The following is an 18,887-nucleotide window of genomic DNA, read 5'->3' on the forward strand; positions in this document are numbered from 1 at the left end:
TAAACTCGAAACCTTATCGTTTCTCTCCTATTCTTAATATGGGATGTATTTGCCAAAAAAAGAAAAAGAAAAAAGGTCAGCCTGGTCTTTTGACTTCCGCGCGTGGGGGTTATCCTACAAGGCTACAACACCCCGAGACAAGGAATATCAAAACGTGCTCGTGACAGGCACGTGACGGTGCACGTTAGCCCGTACCAACAATCACAAAAACAAAATCTGAAAATTGAAGAACCTTTTCGCTTTTCCTCATACCACCCATTCAAATTGCGCACACGCCCCCAAGCATCTACTTCGCCCTCAACTACTGCTGCTTCTTCTTCGTTCACTCAGAAACCCTAGCTCGGCCTAGGGCCTAGGGCCTTCCTTTGAGAATTCGAAGCCATGACGACGTCGTTTGGGTCTGCGAACACCGCTCTGCTCAAGGACCCGAAGCTTCAGATTCCGAGCTTTCGCGGCCTCAGGTCCTCCGGCTCTCTTGCTTTGGCGCGACACGCGCGCTCCCTTTCGGTTTCGTCTCCGAGTCCTTCGGCGATTAGAGCTGTGTCCACTGTGAGATTTTGCTCCGATTTTCTTTTTATTAGCTTATTATAAATGTTGAAGTTTTAGTTCTGTGTCTTTTTTTTTTTTTTGAGTTAGCTCTGTTGGGTGATGCCAGGAAATTGTAGGAAAAGGAGAGAAAATTTGCTTTTTTTGCCAGGTAGTTTGGTTCTTTGAAATGAAAGAGAGCTAAATGATAAAGAAATGAGGCCATTTTAAGCGATGTTCGTTTGTTAGTTTCTTCTCGTTGCTGTCTGTTTCCGATTGTGAATGCGTGTTTGGTTGGTTAGAAAATGTGGGGAAGATAGCGCAATCCGAATCGGACCATCAAATATGTTCTTTGCCCGTGTGTTAGTCTCTAATTTTTTGCTATAGATGAAACCGATTTGTTCTTCTTAAGTTTTTGCTTTTTAAAATGGAAGCCTTTTTCAAATTTGTGATTTGTAAGTGAAAATGGAAATGATTGAATTTGTCAAGCTGGCAATAGAAGTTTCCAACTTTCCTTCAAATTGAAATAAAGAGAAGGAAGATATTCTTCTGGTTTTGTTGTATTATTTTCTCTCGTTTATTCTAAGGACCAACTAGACAGCTAGAGTTACTTGCGGATGAGAAACAGCAAGGACTGTAAGATTTTTTTTTTTTTTCCAATTATTCTTTTCTTGGCATCCGACGGTAGTTCAGATTGGAAATGATCAAGTGTGGATGGTTGAGTGTATGGGTACTGTAATGATGAACTTCATGTACTGCTTTTAGTATGATACTGAAAAAGGTATTCATTTTTGTGCAATTTACTGGCCTTCTATGTCCGGGTGGTGGGTGAATCTTTTCTGTGTTTCATTTTTTTTTTTTGACATATATTTAAATTTTTTCTTATGAAAATATTTTTTCAAAATATTTCACTTTGTCTCTTCCCACTCCTTTCTTTTTGCAAGAAAAGAAAAATGGATAGAACCTGCAAAATGAAAAGCTCCCCTAATTTTGCTTTCGTGCTATTTCATAATTGAGTTCAAAGTATGAAATATTAATTATTTGTTATTGTTGGCAAATATTAGGCTCAAAGCACCTCCTCCTTTGGAGGATGAGGAATGTTGGATTGATATATTTTCATTTTCAGTGAGCAAAGTACTTGGTTCTGAAATTTGTAGAATCTCTTTTTTACAGCCAGCAAAGCCTAACACTGCTTCTGAAACTAAGCGTAGCAAGGTTGAAATATTGAAAGAACAAAGTAATTACATAAGATACCCTCTTAACGAGGAATTGTTGACGGATGCCCCAAATATAAATGATGCTGCCACCCAAATTATCAAGTTCCATGGGAGCTATCAACAATACAATAGAGATGATCGCGGTCCAAGGAATTACTCATTTATGCTTCGTACTAAAAACCCATGTGGAAAAGTGTCAAATCAACTCTACTTGACAATGGATGATCTTGCAGACCAATTTGGAATAGCAACACTTCGTTTGACCACCAGACAAACATTTCAACTCCATGGAGTTTTGAAGAAGGACCTCAAGACGGTCATGAGTACAATCATTAAAAACATGGGCTCAACCCTTGGTGCTTGTGGCGATCTCAATAGGAATGTTCTTGCTCCTGCTGCTCCACTTACAAGAAAAGATTATCTATTCGCACAGCAAACAGCAGAGAATATTGCTGCACTCCTAACTCCTCAGTCTGGTTTCTACTATGATGTGTGGGTGGATGGGGAGCAAGTCATAACGGCAGAACCTCCTGAAGTAGTGAAGGCCCGCAATGATAATTCTCATGGAACAAATTTCCCTGATTCAGCTGAACCCATTTATGGAACTCAGTTCTTGCCAAGGAAATTCAAAATTGCTGTCACTGTGCCTACAGACAACTCAGTTGATATTCTCACAAATGACATTGGTGTTGTTGTTGTTTCTGATGATGAGGGAGAACCTCAGGGATTCAACATATATGTAAGATCAACAAATCTTAACAGTTTCCATGCTTGCTTCTGTGGCTTATAGATGATAGTTTCTTGTCACGTCTGTTGCAGGTTGGCGGTGGTATGGGAAGAACACATAGGTTGGAGACCACTTTTCCACGTTTGGGAGAACCATTAGGTTATGTGCCAAAAGAGGACATATTGTATGCAATAAAAGCTATTGTTGTTACCCAACGAGAAAATGGGAGAAGAGATGATCGGAAGTATAGTAGAATGAAATATTTGATCAGCTCCTGGGGAATTGAAAAGTTTAGAAGTGTGGTTGAGGAATATTATGGAAGAAAATTTGAACCTTTCCGCGTGTTGCCAGAATGGGAATTTAAAAGTTACTTGGGATGGCATGAGCAGGTTCGTTTTGATTGATCTGGACTTCATTTTATTTAATGTTTTTAGTTCCATCTTAAGGTTTTAAATGATTATACTGTCACATACTGTCCCTCCTACTCAGTTGATACTGTCTCAAATCATACCTCTATGGCTAATTCATTGCCTTAAATTGCCCCCAACCCACACCCCGTTTTCTGACTATAGATAATTTTTTTAACAGGGGGATGGCAGTTTATTTTGTGGGCTTCATGTTGATAATGGCCGTATTGGGGGGAAAATGAAGAAGACATTAAGAGAGGTAATAGAGAAGTATAATTTGAATGTGCGGCTCACACCAAACCAGAACATAATCTTGTGTGATATTCGCAATGCATGGAAGCGTCCCATCACTACAGCTCTTGCTCAGGCTGGTCTACTGGTGAGATATTCATTATTTCAGCCGATATCAATATGGTTTTGTGCCTATGCATTTTGTATTCTCCAAAAATTTTCAGTCAGAATTGTGTTCATTGGTCTTGACTACTGCATATAGTAATGTAGTCTTGACTACTGCATATAGCAATGTAGACATTCAATTTCAATATAGCAGGTGAATAACAAATTCCTACTTCGGTGACAATTTTTGCCTTTATTCTGCCTTTTTTTTCCCAGTACTCTTCCTTGATCCTTTTCTTAGATTGAAGCTTTTCTGTTGAACTTTCTGAATATGGTTAATCAGGCCTTTCCTTATATGTTCTTCATCGAATCATCATGCATTTGTTTAGGCTTATTTGTTCTTATTTTATCTATTTTGTGGGATCTTGTTTTATATGTGGGGATGTATTGACCTGGTTTGTTTGTCTACAGCAACCTAGGTATGTAGACCCTCTCAACATAACTGCAATGGCATGCCCGGCCTTACCACTTTGCCCACTTGCAATAACTGAAGCTGAACGTGGAACACCTGACCTCCTTAAGCGCGTTCGGGCTGTATTTGAGAAGGTATAATTAAAATTTAAAAGTTCACATACTAATTCAGAGAAGCACCACATACTGAGGGAAAATCAATACTATGTCTATAAGGATCAGGAGTCAGGATGCATATTAATGAGTAAAGCCTTTCTGATTTCAGGTTGGTCTCAAGTACAATGAATCAATTGTTGTAAGGGTAACCGGCTGCCCCAACGGTTGTGCTAGACCATACATGGCTGAGCTTGGACTGGTTGGTGATGGTCCCAACAGCTATCAGGTGTTACATCCACGTGCTCAACCTCTTTCTTCCCTCCGTTTATTCAATAATGTGTTCTTATGTGACGTTACTGAGTTCCTTTATTGTTAAATGCAGATCTGGCTTGGTGGAAGACCCAATCAAACGGCAATAGCGAGAACCTTCATGAATAAGGTTAAGCTTCAAGACCTTGAAAAAGTTTTGGAGCCTTTGCTTTATTATTGGAAACGCAGAAGGCAATCTAAAGAATCATTCGGCGACTTCACAACCCGCATGGTGAGTAGTAAAGCAACCAAGATTCTTATTTTTTTGTTTCTCTGGCTACTTGCATGAAAGTAGCTGATTGTCTCAAACTTGTAGTAAATTAAAATTTGATGTTCGTCATAGACTGATGAACAAGTGATTGATGTGAACTGCAATTGTTCTTTGTCAGGGATTTGAGAAACTTCAAGAGTTGGTTGACAAATGGGAAGGTCCAGAGCTGGCACCATCACGGTACAACCTGAAGCTTTTTGCCGATAAGGAGACATATGAAGCCATGGATAAATGTGCAAAACTGCAGAACAAGAATGCTCACCAGTTAGCCATGGAAGTCATCCGCAATTTTGTTGCTTCCCAGCAAAATGGGAAAGGTGAATGAGTTGACCGTGGAAGTCATTTGCAGTTGCTTTCATTCTCTCTCCGAGCTGTTACTCTTCGGTAACAGCGGAAGTGAATGGATACTGGTGTGGTACCATTTTGTACCAAGTTTTCTGTGTTTTGGTTTTGTTGCACCCCAACTTGTATAATTTTGCCTGGATTTTGTATCCCCAGTTGGCCATTTGGTTAAGAGTTTTATTTATTGTTGCTTCATAAGATCTCCGTTCCAAGACTTGTTTGAGAATTTGCAATTGCAAATGTTGGGATTGTAAATTGGGGTGTGCCCCTGTATTACTAACCATGTTCATAACTATCAAGTCTTGTTTGAATGAAGAAAAGCCTTTTTAAATCGTGGCACCATAGTGAAGCATTTTGCTTTTGGATTGATTACAATGAAGTCTAGGGGTTTGGGGTATGTTTGTTTAAACATTTTTGAGGTTTTTTTGGGTAATGTGAAAATAATTTGAGTTTTGAATAGTATTTTGTGTTTATAGTTGTTTTATTAATATTTTTTATTTGAGAACAAAAAACAAAGTCGTCAATAAACATAACACAGTCCCATAGAGATTCTGAACTTGTCCCAATTTACTTGAGTTTGTGCCTTTTTTTTTTCAATTCAATTAATATTGGATGCTGTATAATTAGATCAACTTGGATCAAATTTGCAGAGTTCTGAAGTGCAAGAAGTAGTTAGATGAACAGGACTGTATTCCAATGAGAAGGATACAAATGTGCATAAGAGTCACATCTTTTACATATTTCCCTTAGACTAATCATAAACAATAAACAAAGAAAAATCAAACACCCTTCTCACTTGCGACAGATACGTGCGGTGGGCATTGTGACACAAACAGGTGCATACTTCTTCTTGGCTTCTGGGGTCCCATTCTTTGGCTCTTCAACAGCAATGGCAAGCTTGGCAACTGAGAATGCCGTGGCAGCTGCCGCGGCGGCAAAGACCAAGTCCCTCCTCCCACTGCTGCGCTCTTCCGAGCTGGTTTTCTCTCCTTCTGTGGCTCTTGAGGCCACAACGAGGCCCCGGCGAGCGCCGCTGACGGAAGGAGTTTTGGTCACAGTTGAGGTTGCTCCGCCTAGGAATGAAGCAGTCATGGTCATGGAAGCCATCTCTGCAGCCTGATTTTGCTATCTTTTGCTGTCAAGCAATCCTTCTCTCACAAGCACATATGAGAAGAGGGTCTTGGTCGCTAGTTAAAAGTGTGAAATAACATGAGGTGTGATGATAGGAGGCCTTCATCCATTTTCTTATCCGGAAAGATGTTTTTTGACAAATGGGTTCTTGCCACGTGTTGTTTTATCTTACTGAAAACTCTTGGTTCCGGAAAGCTCTTGATTGATGGATTTTTTTTTTTTGTTTTTTTTTTTTTGGGGGGGGTTCAATTAAAAGCAATATTTGTGGATCTCAATCTATATCAAAAGTATTGGTCCTATCGAAGATCACTTTTGACTATGTTAAAGGAGGATTAGGCATTTTGTCCATAATTTTTTTTTCTTCGAGTTAATTATGTTTATGTTTAGTGTTCCATGCTAATGTGTTATTAATACTGTTAATTATGAGCTCAAATGCTACTTCAAGACACTGTCAATACTTTTGTGCAATCTATTGCTAGTGTTACAAATTACGGTTAAATATACTTTACTCCTCCAAAGTTTGAGCCAATTTTTAATTTGATCTCCATTGTTTCAATTTTTACAATACACCCATCAAAGTTATTTTTTATTTATTTATTTTTTTTATGTGGCAAATCCGTTAACTATTTCTATTTTCTCTAACAAAAATAATGAAAAATACTAAATTATCCCTACACTTTTATTTGTTATTTAAAAATAAATAAATAAAAAAAATAAAATTGGGGTGGCTGGCCACCCCCATCTGGCCGGATTGGGGGTGGTGTGGCACCCCCATGGCCCCCATGGGGGTGGCTGACCACCCCCAAGGGGCCAAATGGGGGTGGTTCCAGAATGATGGCCACCCTCCAAAATGCCCAAAGGGGTTGCTACGGCCACCCCATTTTTTTTTTTTTTTTAAAATTGGGGGCATTTTTAGAATTTGGTAATATACAAGGGGACACTTTTAGAAATTTAAGACAAAAAAAATAAACGTGCCTCACACGTAACCAATTTTCAGTTAAATTGGGTGAAAATTAACGGATAGGCCACATTGAAAAATTTTGAAACTTTGATAAGATGCATTGTAAAAATTAAAACATTGGAGGTCAAATTAAAAATCGGCTCAAACTTTGGGAGTAAAGTGTAATTAACCCTACAAATTATGTTAGGTCTGTCAGAGTACTTGTTGGAGTGGGTGTGGGACCATCTATTCTCTTACATTAATTGTCTGTATTACATACAATAAATTGAGATCCCTTCTAATTTGGGAGAAATTGGATATTCTTTAATTGTTAATCATTGCCCTTCATTTTAAATTTAATGGTCTATAAAATACTAGCTGCTTTTATATAATTGAGGCATTAAATGCTGGCTTTTGTTTTACAGAGGTTTAAATGATTTTATAGTCCATTAAATTTAAAATGAAAGACCACGATTAACAATTGAAGAATTTCTAATTTCTCCCCAATTAGAGGAAATCCAGATCGACAATGAATACGAATATGACCAACTAATTTCATTCTATCAAGTATTCAAATCCTTATGTACTTTACTAGGAACTGTATGCATATGCAGCCAACCACATTCTTTGTAAGTGTGCAATCATTGAACTTTGACGTCTTAAAAAATGTGGCGCTAAAAATGAAGGGATTTGTTGTTATCAAGAGTACAAAGTTTTTTAATTGGATCAAAAATCAAAAATTGAAATTTAAAGAATATATATATGTTATGAGTAATGGTAGTTACCATCTTTTTATCTTCTTAAAATTCTCTTAAAGTTGATGTAGTTTTTAAAATCACAATTAAATTTTAAATGAGTCATATTTGAATTTTGATTCAATGGTGATTTTGAAAGCCATATCAGCTTTAGAAAGATAAAAAGATGGTACTTAGCATTACTCATACGCTAAACCACTCTACGAATCCTAGAGGATACTAATCTCAACTTTTTATATTTCAATAATAATTTATTTATTTATTTTTTGTCTATAAATTGTATTTTGTGTTGAAAATTTTTACAACGTCCGGATTAAGAAGTGAGGGGAAAAGGCCGTTACAGTTAGTAGTTAATAGCCGCTAACTGCTTTTTAAAATAAAATTTTAAAAAAAAAAACCAAAACGACATCGCCTTTTCACCCCTATTAAGAAGTTCAAACAATGTCAAACTCTATTAAGCCTTAATTAGAATTATTTCTCAGTTGGACTTTTATAGAAAAACTTAACGAAGGCAAAAAAGTATGACCTATAAAACTAATTTTTGATTCATTAATTATATGTTTTCTTTATTTTTGATTCATTTCATGTTAAAACGAAATCACTTGATGAAAATTGAGATATTGAAAGTTGAATTGAAAATCGTTCCAAATTTTGGAGATAAAGTGTACTTTTCTCAAGTAAAAACGAAACCTCAAATATTCTTAAAATTATCTTTAAATTTTATTATGTCAACACCCACTAATTTTCTCCTAAACTTATAATTAATGCATAAAATACATCCTACGATAAAAATTTATGTTTTAAAAAAATCATGACACCTGTTTGCTGGAAGAGATAAACTATCAAACTTATCTCTTTGCTGGCTAGCTACCCTGTTAAAAGGAGATACCGAGAGAGAGAAAGAGAGTTTCGAAGCTTGGCTTCGCGCCAAAGTGTATTTTCCTTCAGAGAGTGGCAGTCCAACAATGGAGGTGAAGGGGAATATTCCTTCAGAGTTTTATCTTTTGCCTTATGAGGATCACTCAATCGATATCACTGCTAGAAAGCGGAAGCGAGAAGATGAGTACTTGAGCACTGTGCCACCTGGGTATAGGTTCAACCCCGACGACGATGTGCTAATTCGGGATTACTTGAAGCCCAAGGTCTTTAACGAGCCCATGCCACAAAACCAGATGATCGACGTTAACATATATCTCTACAGCCCCGAGATTCTTGCAGGTTCTTGTTGAAATTAACACCCCTCTTCTTCTTTTTAGTATTCGTTTATGGCTTCTTCTTCTTCTTCTTTTCCTATGACATCAAGATAATAGATTTTTATTTTCTTCTTACTTGAAGCATGTTTCCACTTGGGTTGTTTGATATCCCAATTGGGTTTTGTCTAAGTTTTGTATATGCTAGGCTTTGGGCTTAATTGGTTGTTTGTTATCAAGATTTGTTAGCCTACAAAGTGTTTGCTATTGTGCGTGTTTGAGTTCATTGAGCTTTTGTGAAGCGCTTCTGTCAAGATAGTGGGATTGGAGTACTGGAATGGATGTGAAGCTCTTCTGTCAAGAATTGAGATCTTGACAGCACTGCCTTGGCTTGTTTGGTTGGAGTTTAGAAACAATTGATGTCGAGTGACTTGACCTTTGTCTTTTGTTCGATTATTCATGATGCGGACACACATTTAAATTAGTAAATTTTCTTGGTAGAATTGATGCTCTGAGTTATAAAGAGAAATTCATTTAATTTAGAGAATGAAATGTTGTAGTTTTAGTAGTGTGTAAATAGTTGCTGTTTGTTGGTACAATTGTATAAGAGTATGGATTGGTAGTTTAGTTGGAAGGGTGTAAAGGGTTCTGCAGAATTTTGTTTCTGCACTTTTTGATATGTTCAGATTGTTAGAGAACTTGTACAATGGGAAAAATCATTAATCTTTGGAGCCATCATAGATTGTTGGAGAACCAGCATTGAAGTTTGAGGTTTACGTGTTCCTGATCGACTATAACAGATGTTTGATATATTCGTAGCATGTTTGAGATTGTATTTGAGAAATATAACTTTATTTTTAAGCTTTGCCCATTTTTCGAGTAAAAAAGTTAAAAGAAGTACTTTTGTAATTTTTTATCAAGCATTATGCGAAATTTTATTTGGCACAATTTTTTAAACACTAAAAGTACTTTTTAACTTTTTTAACGCAATTCTATACCTGCTCTTAGGGCTACCAACAAGTGACAAAGAGTTTGATCTGATCATTTTTCTCTTTAGTTTTTCATTGGTGTTTCATGACGATAGTACAACTATTATCATGTAAAATCTATGCATCAATATGGTGTACGTACATGGCATTGCATGTTTGATGTTTTAGTTACTTGTTAATTATTCTTTCTAATTTTTGTTTATTGAAGAAACATACAAACAATATGGAGGAGAAACTGAAATGTACTTTTTTACTCCAAGAGATCGAAAGTACCCAAATGGAAGTCGTTCATATCGAGCAGCTGGCGATGGATTTTGGAGGCTTTCTGCAGCAGAGAAGCAAGTTAAAGATTCGACAAACACTGTAATTGGGTTTAAGAAGACACTGGTTTTCTACAAAGGAAAATTTCCAAAGGGTGACAGCACTAACTGGCTTATGCATGAATATAGAATCATCAATCCTCCAATTGATCAAAATGATATGAAAGTATGTATTTATTTTATTTTTTTTCAAGCATTTGGTTTTATGTTCTTAATTTCAATCTGAAACTGATCCCACCACTACATTTTTGTATTCTCCAGTTGGACGACTGGACTCTATGCAGGATCTATAATTTGAGGGCGGAAGATGCGCCACGTGGGGCCGTAGGAGGCGGAGCTGATGTCAGGCTGGCTCGGATCCAGAATTTCATGTTTAGGGGGTAGAATTAAAAAAATAAAATGTAATAATAATATAATTTTTTTGATCTACATAAGAGAAAAATTGGGTCAAAGTTATGTCTCAATTATTTCTCTTATAAATATATATGACTAGTTTTTGTTAATAATGGGTGATGAATACGTCCATTAATAGAAGTAATTATGGATTTAAAAAATAAGTATTCATATTTTTTGTTTCTATATGTCAAACTATATATATTGAACTTTAGAATTGTTTCTCGGTTTCAACGTTTATAGAAAAATTTAACAAAAACAACAAGAACTTATATTTACACGCATGGCCTAAAACTAAATAAGCAATTTGAACATCTGTTCCTATAGCGGATGTTCCAGCAACACAACACGAGTGCGCTCGAGCGCATCCTTCAAAAAGATTGAGCGTACTAGAAACGGCTAATAAGAACGGCTACTTACCAGCTTGGGTTGGCTTGAGCACCGTCACTGGTGCGCTTGAGCCCAGTCACGATCCACCATGAGACATCTACTTCTACTTAACTTCTCTTCTATCATTGAATGCAAATGTTATTTGTTTGCATTCAATCACACCTCTTGTAATTATTTATGTATTAGATCTCTCCTGTGTATTAGGTCTTTTATTGTAATTAGTTTACTTAGATAGTTATCTCGTCACATCAAACTTATCTTGTTAAGTTTTGGTGTTTCATTGTAATTGTAACTCTAGTCTTATTTAAGCTTAATGAGAAGTACTTTAAGCCAAAATCTATTTTTAAATTTTTTAATACCTGTCGGTTATAATTGTTTGAGCACCCTTAATGTAAGGCATTTGGCATTGCGATTTAAAAAACACCACTTAATTTAAAATAGGAGAAAAAAAATCTGAGATTTTTATAAGCAAGCTATATAGTGCTTATTTGAAAATGCGCAAATTTAAATCAAAATCATGATAACAAATATTTGATTAAAAAAATACTTTTTACCATGTACCAAGAGCCTTTACGATTTTAAAAGTAGCGATTTCAAAAATGCAATTTTTAAAATTGCACTTATTGAAACCGCAATCCCAAACATAGATATATTGTAAATCTGGATTTATATTTCAAAAAGTGCGATTTTAAAATGTACTATTTGAAATCACAATTAAGTGTTTGGCAAAATCGCTATTTAGCTTTTAAAATCGCAGTACCCTTAAAATTGTACATTTTCAAAAAAGCACATTTTTTTTTTAAAAAAAAAAAAAACAAAAACGCAAACAATCAATAATATGTACATCCAAATATGTGTTAGTTTCAAATTGTTTAACTAATATATCTTAATTGGCTCATTTAATAAAGCATAACAGAATTTTATTATTATTTTTTTTTTGTTGCGTGTATAAATTAAAATTTACAACACCATCATGACAATATGATCAAGAAATTCAAACAATATATGTCAAACTATATATATTGAATTTTAGAATTGTTTCTCGGTTTCAACATTAATTTATAGAAAAATTTAACAAAAGCAAAAAAAAAAAGTTATAATATTTACACGCATGGCCTAAAACTAAATAAGAGGTTGAGAGTATTTAATTAAGAATATTAAAATGTGTTATTTAATTTGATTAATTTATGAGATTGCGATTTTAAAATATACTATTTGAAAATGAAGTTCAGTGTTTGGCGAAATTCTAGTTTAGCTTTTAAAATTGTGCGTTTTCAAAAAATATATCCTTATTTGCCATTTGAAAACACAGAAATTCTAAGTTTTCAAATTGTAGTTTTTTATAAAGCCAATCCCAAACAATCAATAATATGTACAATATCCGAATTAGTTAGTTTGGAATTGTTTGACTAATATATATATATATCTTAATTGGTTCATTTAATAAAGTATATATCTTGATGTCATTCATATATATCCCAATTCCTTAATTTGATCGGTTAATCAGTTTGGAGATTGAACTCTCACCAGTCACAACCAATTGTTTTAATGTTTATCTTTTGTCCAACTCTTTTTAAAATTCACTAATAATATTGGATATTTAAGAAGAAAAAATAGCAATTTCTGAGAGTGAATACATGATTAATATCATTATAATTGATAATTAAACATGTCTGTTTCTGAATATAACTCTCAATTATAATCTGAAGTGGATTTTATATTCAAATACTAGTCTATACAGAAGAGATGAGAGTACTCTACAACTCTCAGCCCATATATACGCTTTTATAGAATTCTTCAGTAGCCAGTACCATGAAGCAAAATATTTCTTTAAAGCTTTCTCTTTTGCCTTCTGATGATCACTCAATTGGCGCCGCTAAACCAACCATGGAGGTGAAGCAGAATATTTCTTTAGAGCTTTCTCTTTTGCCTTCTGATGATTACTCAATCGACATCGCTGCTAGAAAGCGGAAGCGAGAAGATCAAGATGAGTACTTGAGCCGAGTCCCATCTGGGTGACGATGAGCTAATTCGGGGATTACTTGAAGCCCAAGGTCTTGAACGAGCCCTTGCCACCAAACCAGATCTTCGACGTTAACATATATATCTACAGCCCCGACAGGTTCTTTTTCTTTTCCTATAAGTGTATTTTCATATGACATCAAGCTAATCATAGATTTTATTTTCTTCTTACTGGAAGCATGGGTTGTTTTGTATATGCTAGGCTTTGGGCTTAATTGGCTGTTTGTTATCAAGATAATTAAGTTAGCTTACAAAGTGTTTGCTATCGTGCGTACGTGTTTGAGTTCATTGAGCTTTTGCGAAGCTCTTAGAATATACGGAATATATAATATATTTTTCATATATTCCATAATTAGGTTGATATTAAAATATTCTCTATTTATGGGTTGATTGTAATTAATGATCACAATATAATCTAAGGGGTATTCCGAGAGGTCGATGTAGGTATTTAACACCTAACCACCCGTAAATTTATTTTTTGTGTTTATTTTCTACATTGCTTCTGCTATTATTTTTGCATCATCATTATAAGTGGGAAAGCTTCTTCATTTGATGTCGAGTACTGCCTTGACCTTTGTCTTTTGTTCGATTCTGAGTATAATTTTATGATCTGGACACACATATATAGTTTAACCATTTAAATTACTAAATTTTCTTGGTAGAATTGATGCTGTGAGTTATAAAGAGAAGTTCATTTAATTCAGAGAATGAAATGTTGTAGTTTTAGTAGTGTGCACTTTTTGATATGTACGTTCAGATGAATCAGATTGTTAGAGAACTTGACAATGGGAAAAATCATTAATCTTTGGAGTCATCATAGATTGTCAGAGAACTGGCATTGAAGTTTGAGGTTTAGGTGTTCCTCGTCGACTATAACATATGTTTGATATATTCCGAGCTTGTTTGAGATTGTATTTGAGAAATATAACTTCATTTTTCAGTTTTTGCCAAATGTGTTTTGACCATTTTTCAAGTAAAAAAAGTCAAAAGAAGTGTTTTTAAATTTTTTTACCAAACATGCTAACTTTTATTTGGCACAACTTTTTAGATACTAAAAATAGTTTTGAAGCTATCTAACGCAAACTCAAACCTGTTCTTAGGCTATCAACGGGTCACAAAAGAGTTTGAACCAATCATTTTTCTCTTAGTTTTCATTAATTGGTGTTTCATGACGATAGTACAACTATTATCATGTAAATCTATCCATCAATATGGTACGTACATGGCATTGCATGTTTGATGTATTAGTTACTTGTTAATTAAGTTTATTATTCTTTCTAATTTTTGTTTATATATTGAAGAAACATACAAACAATATGGAGGAGAAACTGAAATGTACTTTTTTAACCCAAATGGAACTCATCCAAATCGAGCAGTTGGAGATGGATTCTGGATGCCTTCTGCAGCAGACAAGCAAGTTAAAGATTTGACAAACACTCTTATTGGGTTTAAGAAGACACTGGTTTTCTACAAAGGAAAATTTCCAAAGGGTGAAAGCACTAACTGGCTTATGCATGAATATAGAATCATCAATCCACCTTTTCGGCCCAAAATTGATCAAAATGATATGAAAGTATGTATTTTTGTTTTGTTTTGTTTTTCAAACTGTAAAGATTAATTGTAGTTATCATTTGGTTTTATGTTCTTAATTTCAATCTGAAACTGATCCCACCACTACATTTTTGTATTCTCCAGTTGGACGATTGGACTCTATGCAGGATCTATAAGAAAGGACAGAACAGGGCGGAGGACGAGGATGCGCCACATGGGGTCGTAGGAGGCGGAGCTGATGATGGGCTGGTTCCTGCTCATGATGAACTTCAGGCCCAAGTTGGCCAGACGGGTGACAATGGGCCCGTGCCTGGCCTGGAGATTTGGGAGGAATATTTAATTGAAGAAAATGGACTTGAATTTTAGTGTACTTTTTATGGACTTAGTGCGTTTTGACTATTTGCATTTTATATATAATAGTCATTACCCTTTGGCTTTTTAAAAAAAATTTCTGTCCAATTTAATAGAAAAATTAAACGGAAGGTTTAAATTGCCAATTTTTGAAATTTTAGGGGGTAGATTGCCAATTTTTGAAATTTGGGGTTAAAATTGAAAAACTCCTGAAATTTCAGGAGGTAAACTGCATTTTCCCCTAATTTTTATCATGTCATACCCATTTGCTTAAAAACCGGCCAATACAGGACATCGGCCGAACTTCCATTATCCACCAAAATTCGATGGATCATTTGGTTGGCCACCATCATTTGTTACTACTAGTGGATCATCGTGTGGCTGCATTACCCCCTGGCATCTTCTTTAGAAAAAGAAAGAATCATTGAGTCTTTCCTTACAACCTTAGAAGGTCTTTGCAACGAAAAGACCTCTTCAGTATGCATTTTCCTCGCGTAAGCCTTTCTGGCTGAGTTGGATTGTCCTCCACCAGCTACTCCTCCTTCCCCTAACGAAGGGATAGTAAGCAAGCATGGTGCTTCTTCCTTTCTAGGTTGCCAAGAATTGGCTTAAGAAAAGGCACCAGAGTTCTTTGAAATTATCTACCGACTTGGCGAGCAATCTGGCGAACCAATCCTTGGCAAATGAGTGCGGATGCTTTCCATATGTTCAGAAGGGTCACCGTTACCGTCAAACTCTTTGACACGTGGCATTTTGAAGTTGTCAGGCAAGGGGAAGCCCAACACTCGACGTGGCATTTTGAAGTTGTCAGGCAAGGGGAAGCCCAACACTCGATCAGTGAAGGGCAAGCTTTTTAGTAGTGCTTTTCTCCTCCTTGATAGCCAAATGGCGAGTCAACTCCTCGTACTTCTTCTTGAGATCTTCCATATCAGCATTAACTTGGCCCTTATTCTGCCCATCATTGTGGCCATCTTGGCGAGATTGCTCCTGTCGAGGCCTAGTATGCTAAGACCTTTCCAGGTTCTCCTGCTCGCGACGTTCCTCATTCTGGACCGTCGTATGATGGCTAGCTTGAACTGAACTCGCATCCTCTTCGTGATGTGAATCTGTAATCAGCTTTCCTCTACTGATCTCTGCATGCCTCTCCTTCTCATGCCTCTCTTCATGCTTCTTTGCCCGCCTTTCCTCGCTCTCTTGGTCCCTCCGGCTATTGTGGCGTGTAGCAACCGTGAGCCTTGTGGCGAGTTTTCATTCTGTTTCTTCAGGGCCTTCATAGATTCGGTCATCTGCTTCATGAACTTGGCTAGATTGGGAACTGGTGTGCCGGAGGCGCCTGCAGTGGAACGGGTGGTCACCATGTTGGATTAATGGATGGTAAGAACTAATGAAAATCGAGTTCCGACAGACGGTGCCAAACTGTTGATACACAGTTTCCTGTTGGTGACGTGGCACACCTACCAAATCCGAGTCGACTAACACTCAAGTGATTTGACTGCACAACAAAGAAAAAGAGAAGGATTGAAGAGACCGGGGTAAGCTGGGGGACACTCCGATGCTTAAGTCAGAATTTGAGAGAGAGAGAGTACAAGCAACAAAGGAAAGTTTTAGAACCAAGGTTGCGCTTACCCAATACGAAGAAATGATCCGTCTTTTATAGGCATGAAGTAATGGAAGTCCCCTAACCAATGACTTACTGTTCACTGAGTTTTTGCGATGCAGTTACTAACAAGGGATTTGAGTGGTTATCCTTACTGAGATCTTAGGGGATTAAAATCGTAGGATTTGGTAGTTACATGTATCAATTTATTTGAATATTTGTATTTTTGATAGATGTGACAGCTTTTCTATGGATAAGATCACTTATCTATTAACTGCTGTATCTCCCAAGATATCCGAGTTATCCTTGCTACCGAGACCTATGTGTCTTGAGTTAGTCTTGGACTTAACGGTCTCGGTTTAGATGGTCTCAGATCTCATGGGTCTCAGATATGAAGGTCTCGGACCTATAGGTCTCGGATCTGCAGGTCTTGGATCTCAGGGTCTCGGGCCTGGTTACCCGAATCCTTACTGATTTGAACCTTTCCATGCTTCGATTGGGCCCGAGGATTGCGGGGCATTTAATAGGTTGATCTATGACCCAACAGATCCTATAAATCATGACACCTGTTTTTTGAATAATCTGAAAGAGATAATAAGCTATATATAATAATCAAACTTATTTGTTACCGGCTACCCTGTTTAAAAGAGAGAGAGAGAGAGAGAAAGAGAGTGTCGAAGCGTGGTAGACCAACCGTGGAGGTGAAGCAGAAGATTTCTTTAGAGCTTTCTCTTTTGCCTTCTGATGATCACTCATTCGACGCCAGTTCTAGAAAGGGAGAGCTAGAAGATCAAGATGAGTACTTGAGCTGTCTCCCATTAGAGAGTGGCAGACCAACCATATAGGTGAAGCAGAATATTTCTTTAGAGCTTTCTCTTTTGCCTTCTGATGATCACTCAATCGACGCCAGTTCTAGAAAGCGAGAGTGAGAAGATCAAGATGAGTACTTGAGCCGTCTCCCATCAGAGAGTGGTAGACCAACCATGGAGGTGAAGCAGAATGTTTCTTTAGAGCTTTCTCTTTTGCCTTCTGATGATCGCTCAATCGATGCCAGTTCTAGAAAGCGAGAGCAAGAAGATCAAGATGAGTACTTGAGCCGTCTTCCATTAGAGAGTGGCAGACCAACCATGGAGGTGAAGCATCATATTTCTTTAGAGCTTTCTCTTTTGCCTTTTGATGATCGCTCAATCGACGCCACTGCTACAAAGCGAAAGCTAGATGATGAGTACTTTAGCAGTCTCCCATCTGGATACAGGTTCAACCCCTATGATGATGAACTAATTCGGGATTACTTGAAGCCCAAGATCTTTAACGAGCCTTAGCCTTGCCACCAAACCATATCTTCGACAGAAACATATATCTCTACAGCCCCGAGAGTCTTGCAGGTTCTTGATCTTTTTAGTATTCGTTTATGCATGGCTTCTTCTTCTTTTCCTATTAATTAAACATCAAATGTATTTTCATATGATGTCAAGATAATCATAGATTTTATTTTCTTCTTACTGGAAGCATGGGTTGTGTTGTTATGCTAGGCTATGGGCTTAATTGGCTGTTTGTTATCAAGACTTGTTAGCTTACAAAGTGTTTTGAGTCTTCTGTCAAGAATTGAGATTTTGACAGCACTGCCTTAGCTTGTTTGGTTTGAGTTTAGAAACAATTGATGTGATTATTATTGCATGAGCGTAGGTTGGAAACAATGGGCCCGTGCCTGGCCTGGAGGATGGGGTGGAAAAATGTTTCGATTTCTTTTAGGTTACGTTTTACATAATAAATCTTATAAGGATTTTTTTTTTTTTTTTTTTGAAAGTCTAAACGTCTTTCTCCGTTCGATCTCTGGTCTTTTCCCATTCAACTTTTTTAAAAATAACCATTAAATGTGTATAACTCACCTAACGGTTGATTTGTCAAAAAGTTTGATGTTGTTCAGAATGCCTTTTTATAAACTCATGATAAAAACAATAAATGCAATTTTTTTTTTAGTGTTATTAAGCTATCGTTTTCCTTTTTTACTCATGTGGAAAATATTATTTAATAATAACAATATCCGCAAATGGTAAAAACCCATCGTATGTAATAATAACAAGATCCTCAATCTGAAGCTCAAAGGCTTATGAAATCAATTTCCAAAGATCCAATGACATAAACAAAAAGGTCATACTGCCAAAGAAATGCCCCCACTATGGTCACTATGTTCAGACAAGATTTGAAACAGTGTCCACCTTACCTTACCTTACAAGGGAGCATAATCTAATGGAATACAGAAGAATTTATGAGCATGTCTTTGCAATGCCTAACAAGGGAAACAAAATCAGCAAGGGATGTGCCAAAGATGCAAGCTTTCACTAATCAGGCTGGGACTTGACGATGAAGTTGTGGCGACTGATAGGGTTCATCACAACAGGAGGCCCTGCAGTGCGAGGCCAAGCCTGGAACTTCTTATCAGTTTCTTCCAACCATTCCTTGGTTGAAACAGTTTTAGGGGTGGTACCTAGTTACCAAATTAATAACTCTGTCAAACTGCACAAAGATTGATTACTGTAAAATAATTAATCAAAAA

General features: G+C 36.5%; 3 protein-coding genes across 3 annotated transcripts; 2 read left to right on the top strand and 1 right to left on the bottom strand.

The window, feature by feature from the left end:
- The first annotated feature begins 237 nt into the window (after positions 1 to 237).
- Positions 238 to 5,032, top strand: LOC132163825 (sulfite reductase [ferredoxin], chloroplastic). Its single transcript, XM_059574206.1, has 8 exons — positions 238 to 549; positions 1,699 to 2,481; positions 2,562 to 2,858; positions 3,058 to 3,255; positions 3,684 to 3,818; positions 3,949 to 4,065; positions 4,162 to 4,320; positions 4,478 to 5,032. Exons 1-8 carry the CDS (start codon positions 382 to 384, stop codon positions 4,682 to 4,684), a joined length of 2,064 nt encoding a protein of 687 aa, XP_059430189.1. The 5' UTR covers positions 238 to 381; the 3' UTR covers positions 4,685 to 5,032.
- A 341-nt stretch (positions 5,033 to 5,373) lies between these two features.
- On the bottom strand, positions 5,374 to 5,897 carry LOC132164355 (photosystem II 5 kDa protein, chloroplastic-like). Its single transcript, XM_059574853.1, has one exon. It carries the CDS (start codon positions 5,806 to 5,808, stop codon positions 5,494 to 5,496), a length of 315 nt encoding a protein of 104 aa, XP_059430836.1. The 5' UTR covers positions 5,809 to 5,897; the 3' UTR covers positions 5,374 to 5,493.
- Positions 5,898 to 8,407: 2,510 nt separating this feature from the next.
- Positions 8,408 to 10,553, top strand: LOC132164448 (NAC domain-containing protein 2-like). Its single transcript, XM_059574961.1, has 3 exons — positions 8,408 to 8,745; positions 9,915 to 10,192; positions 10,288 to 10,553. Exons 1-3 carry the CDS (start codon positions 8,493 to 8,495, stop codon positions 10,408 to 10,410), a joined length of 654 nt encoding a protein of 217 aa, XP_059430944.1. The 5' UTR covers positions 8,408 to 8,492; the 3' UTR covers positions 10,411 to 10,553.
- Positions 10,554 to 18,887: the final 8,334 nt, after the last annotated feature.

This window comes from Corylus avellana, chromosome ca10 (genome assembly GCF_901000735.1).
Source record: "Corylus avellana chromosome ca10, CavTom2PMs-1.0".
Lineage (NCBI taxonomy): Eukaryota > Viridiplantae > Streptophyta > Magnoliopsida > Fagales > Betulaceae > Corylus > Corylus avellana.

What these genes read in the sequence shown, in the direction of transcription:
- LOC132163825 (XM_059574206.1), top strand. Translation starts at nt 382, where the DNA reads ATGACGACGTCGTTTGGGTCTGCGAACACCGCTCTGCTCAAGGACCCG. An exon ending in CTCAGGGATTCAACATATAT is followed by an intron (nt 2,482 to 2,561) that starts GTAAGATCAACA and finishes CGTCTGTTGCAG; the next exon opens with GTTGGCGGTGGTATGGGAAG. An exon ending in TTGCTCAGGCTGGTCTACTG is followed by an intron (nt 3,256 to 3,683) that starts GTGAGATATTCA and finishes GTTTGTCTACAG; the next exon opens with CAACCTAGGTATGTAGACCC.
- LOC132164355 (XM_059574853.1), bottom strand. Translation starts at nt 5,808, where the DNA reads ATGGCTTCCATGACCATGACTGCTTCATTCCTAGGCGGAGCAACCTCA.
- LOC132164448 (XM_059574961.1), top strand. Translation starts at nt 8,493, where the DNA reads ATGGAGGTGAAGGGGAATATTCCTTCAGAGTTTTATCTTTTGCCTTAT. An exon ending in CAGCCCCGAGATTCTTGCAG is followed by an intron (nt 8,746 to 9,914) that starts GTTCTTGTTGAA and finishes TGTTTATTGAAG; the next exon opens with AAACATACAAACAATATGGA. An exon ending in TTGATCAAAATGATATGAAA is followed by an intron (nt 10,193 to 10,287) that starts GTATGTATTTAT and finishes TGTATTCTCCAG; the next exon opens with TTGGACGACTGGACTCTATG.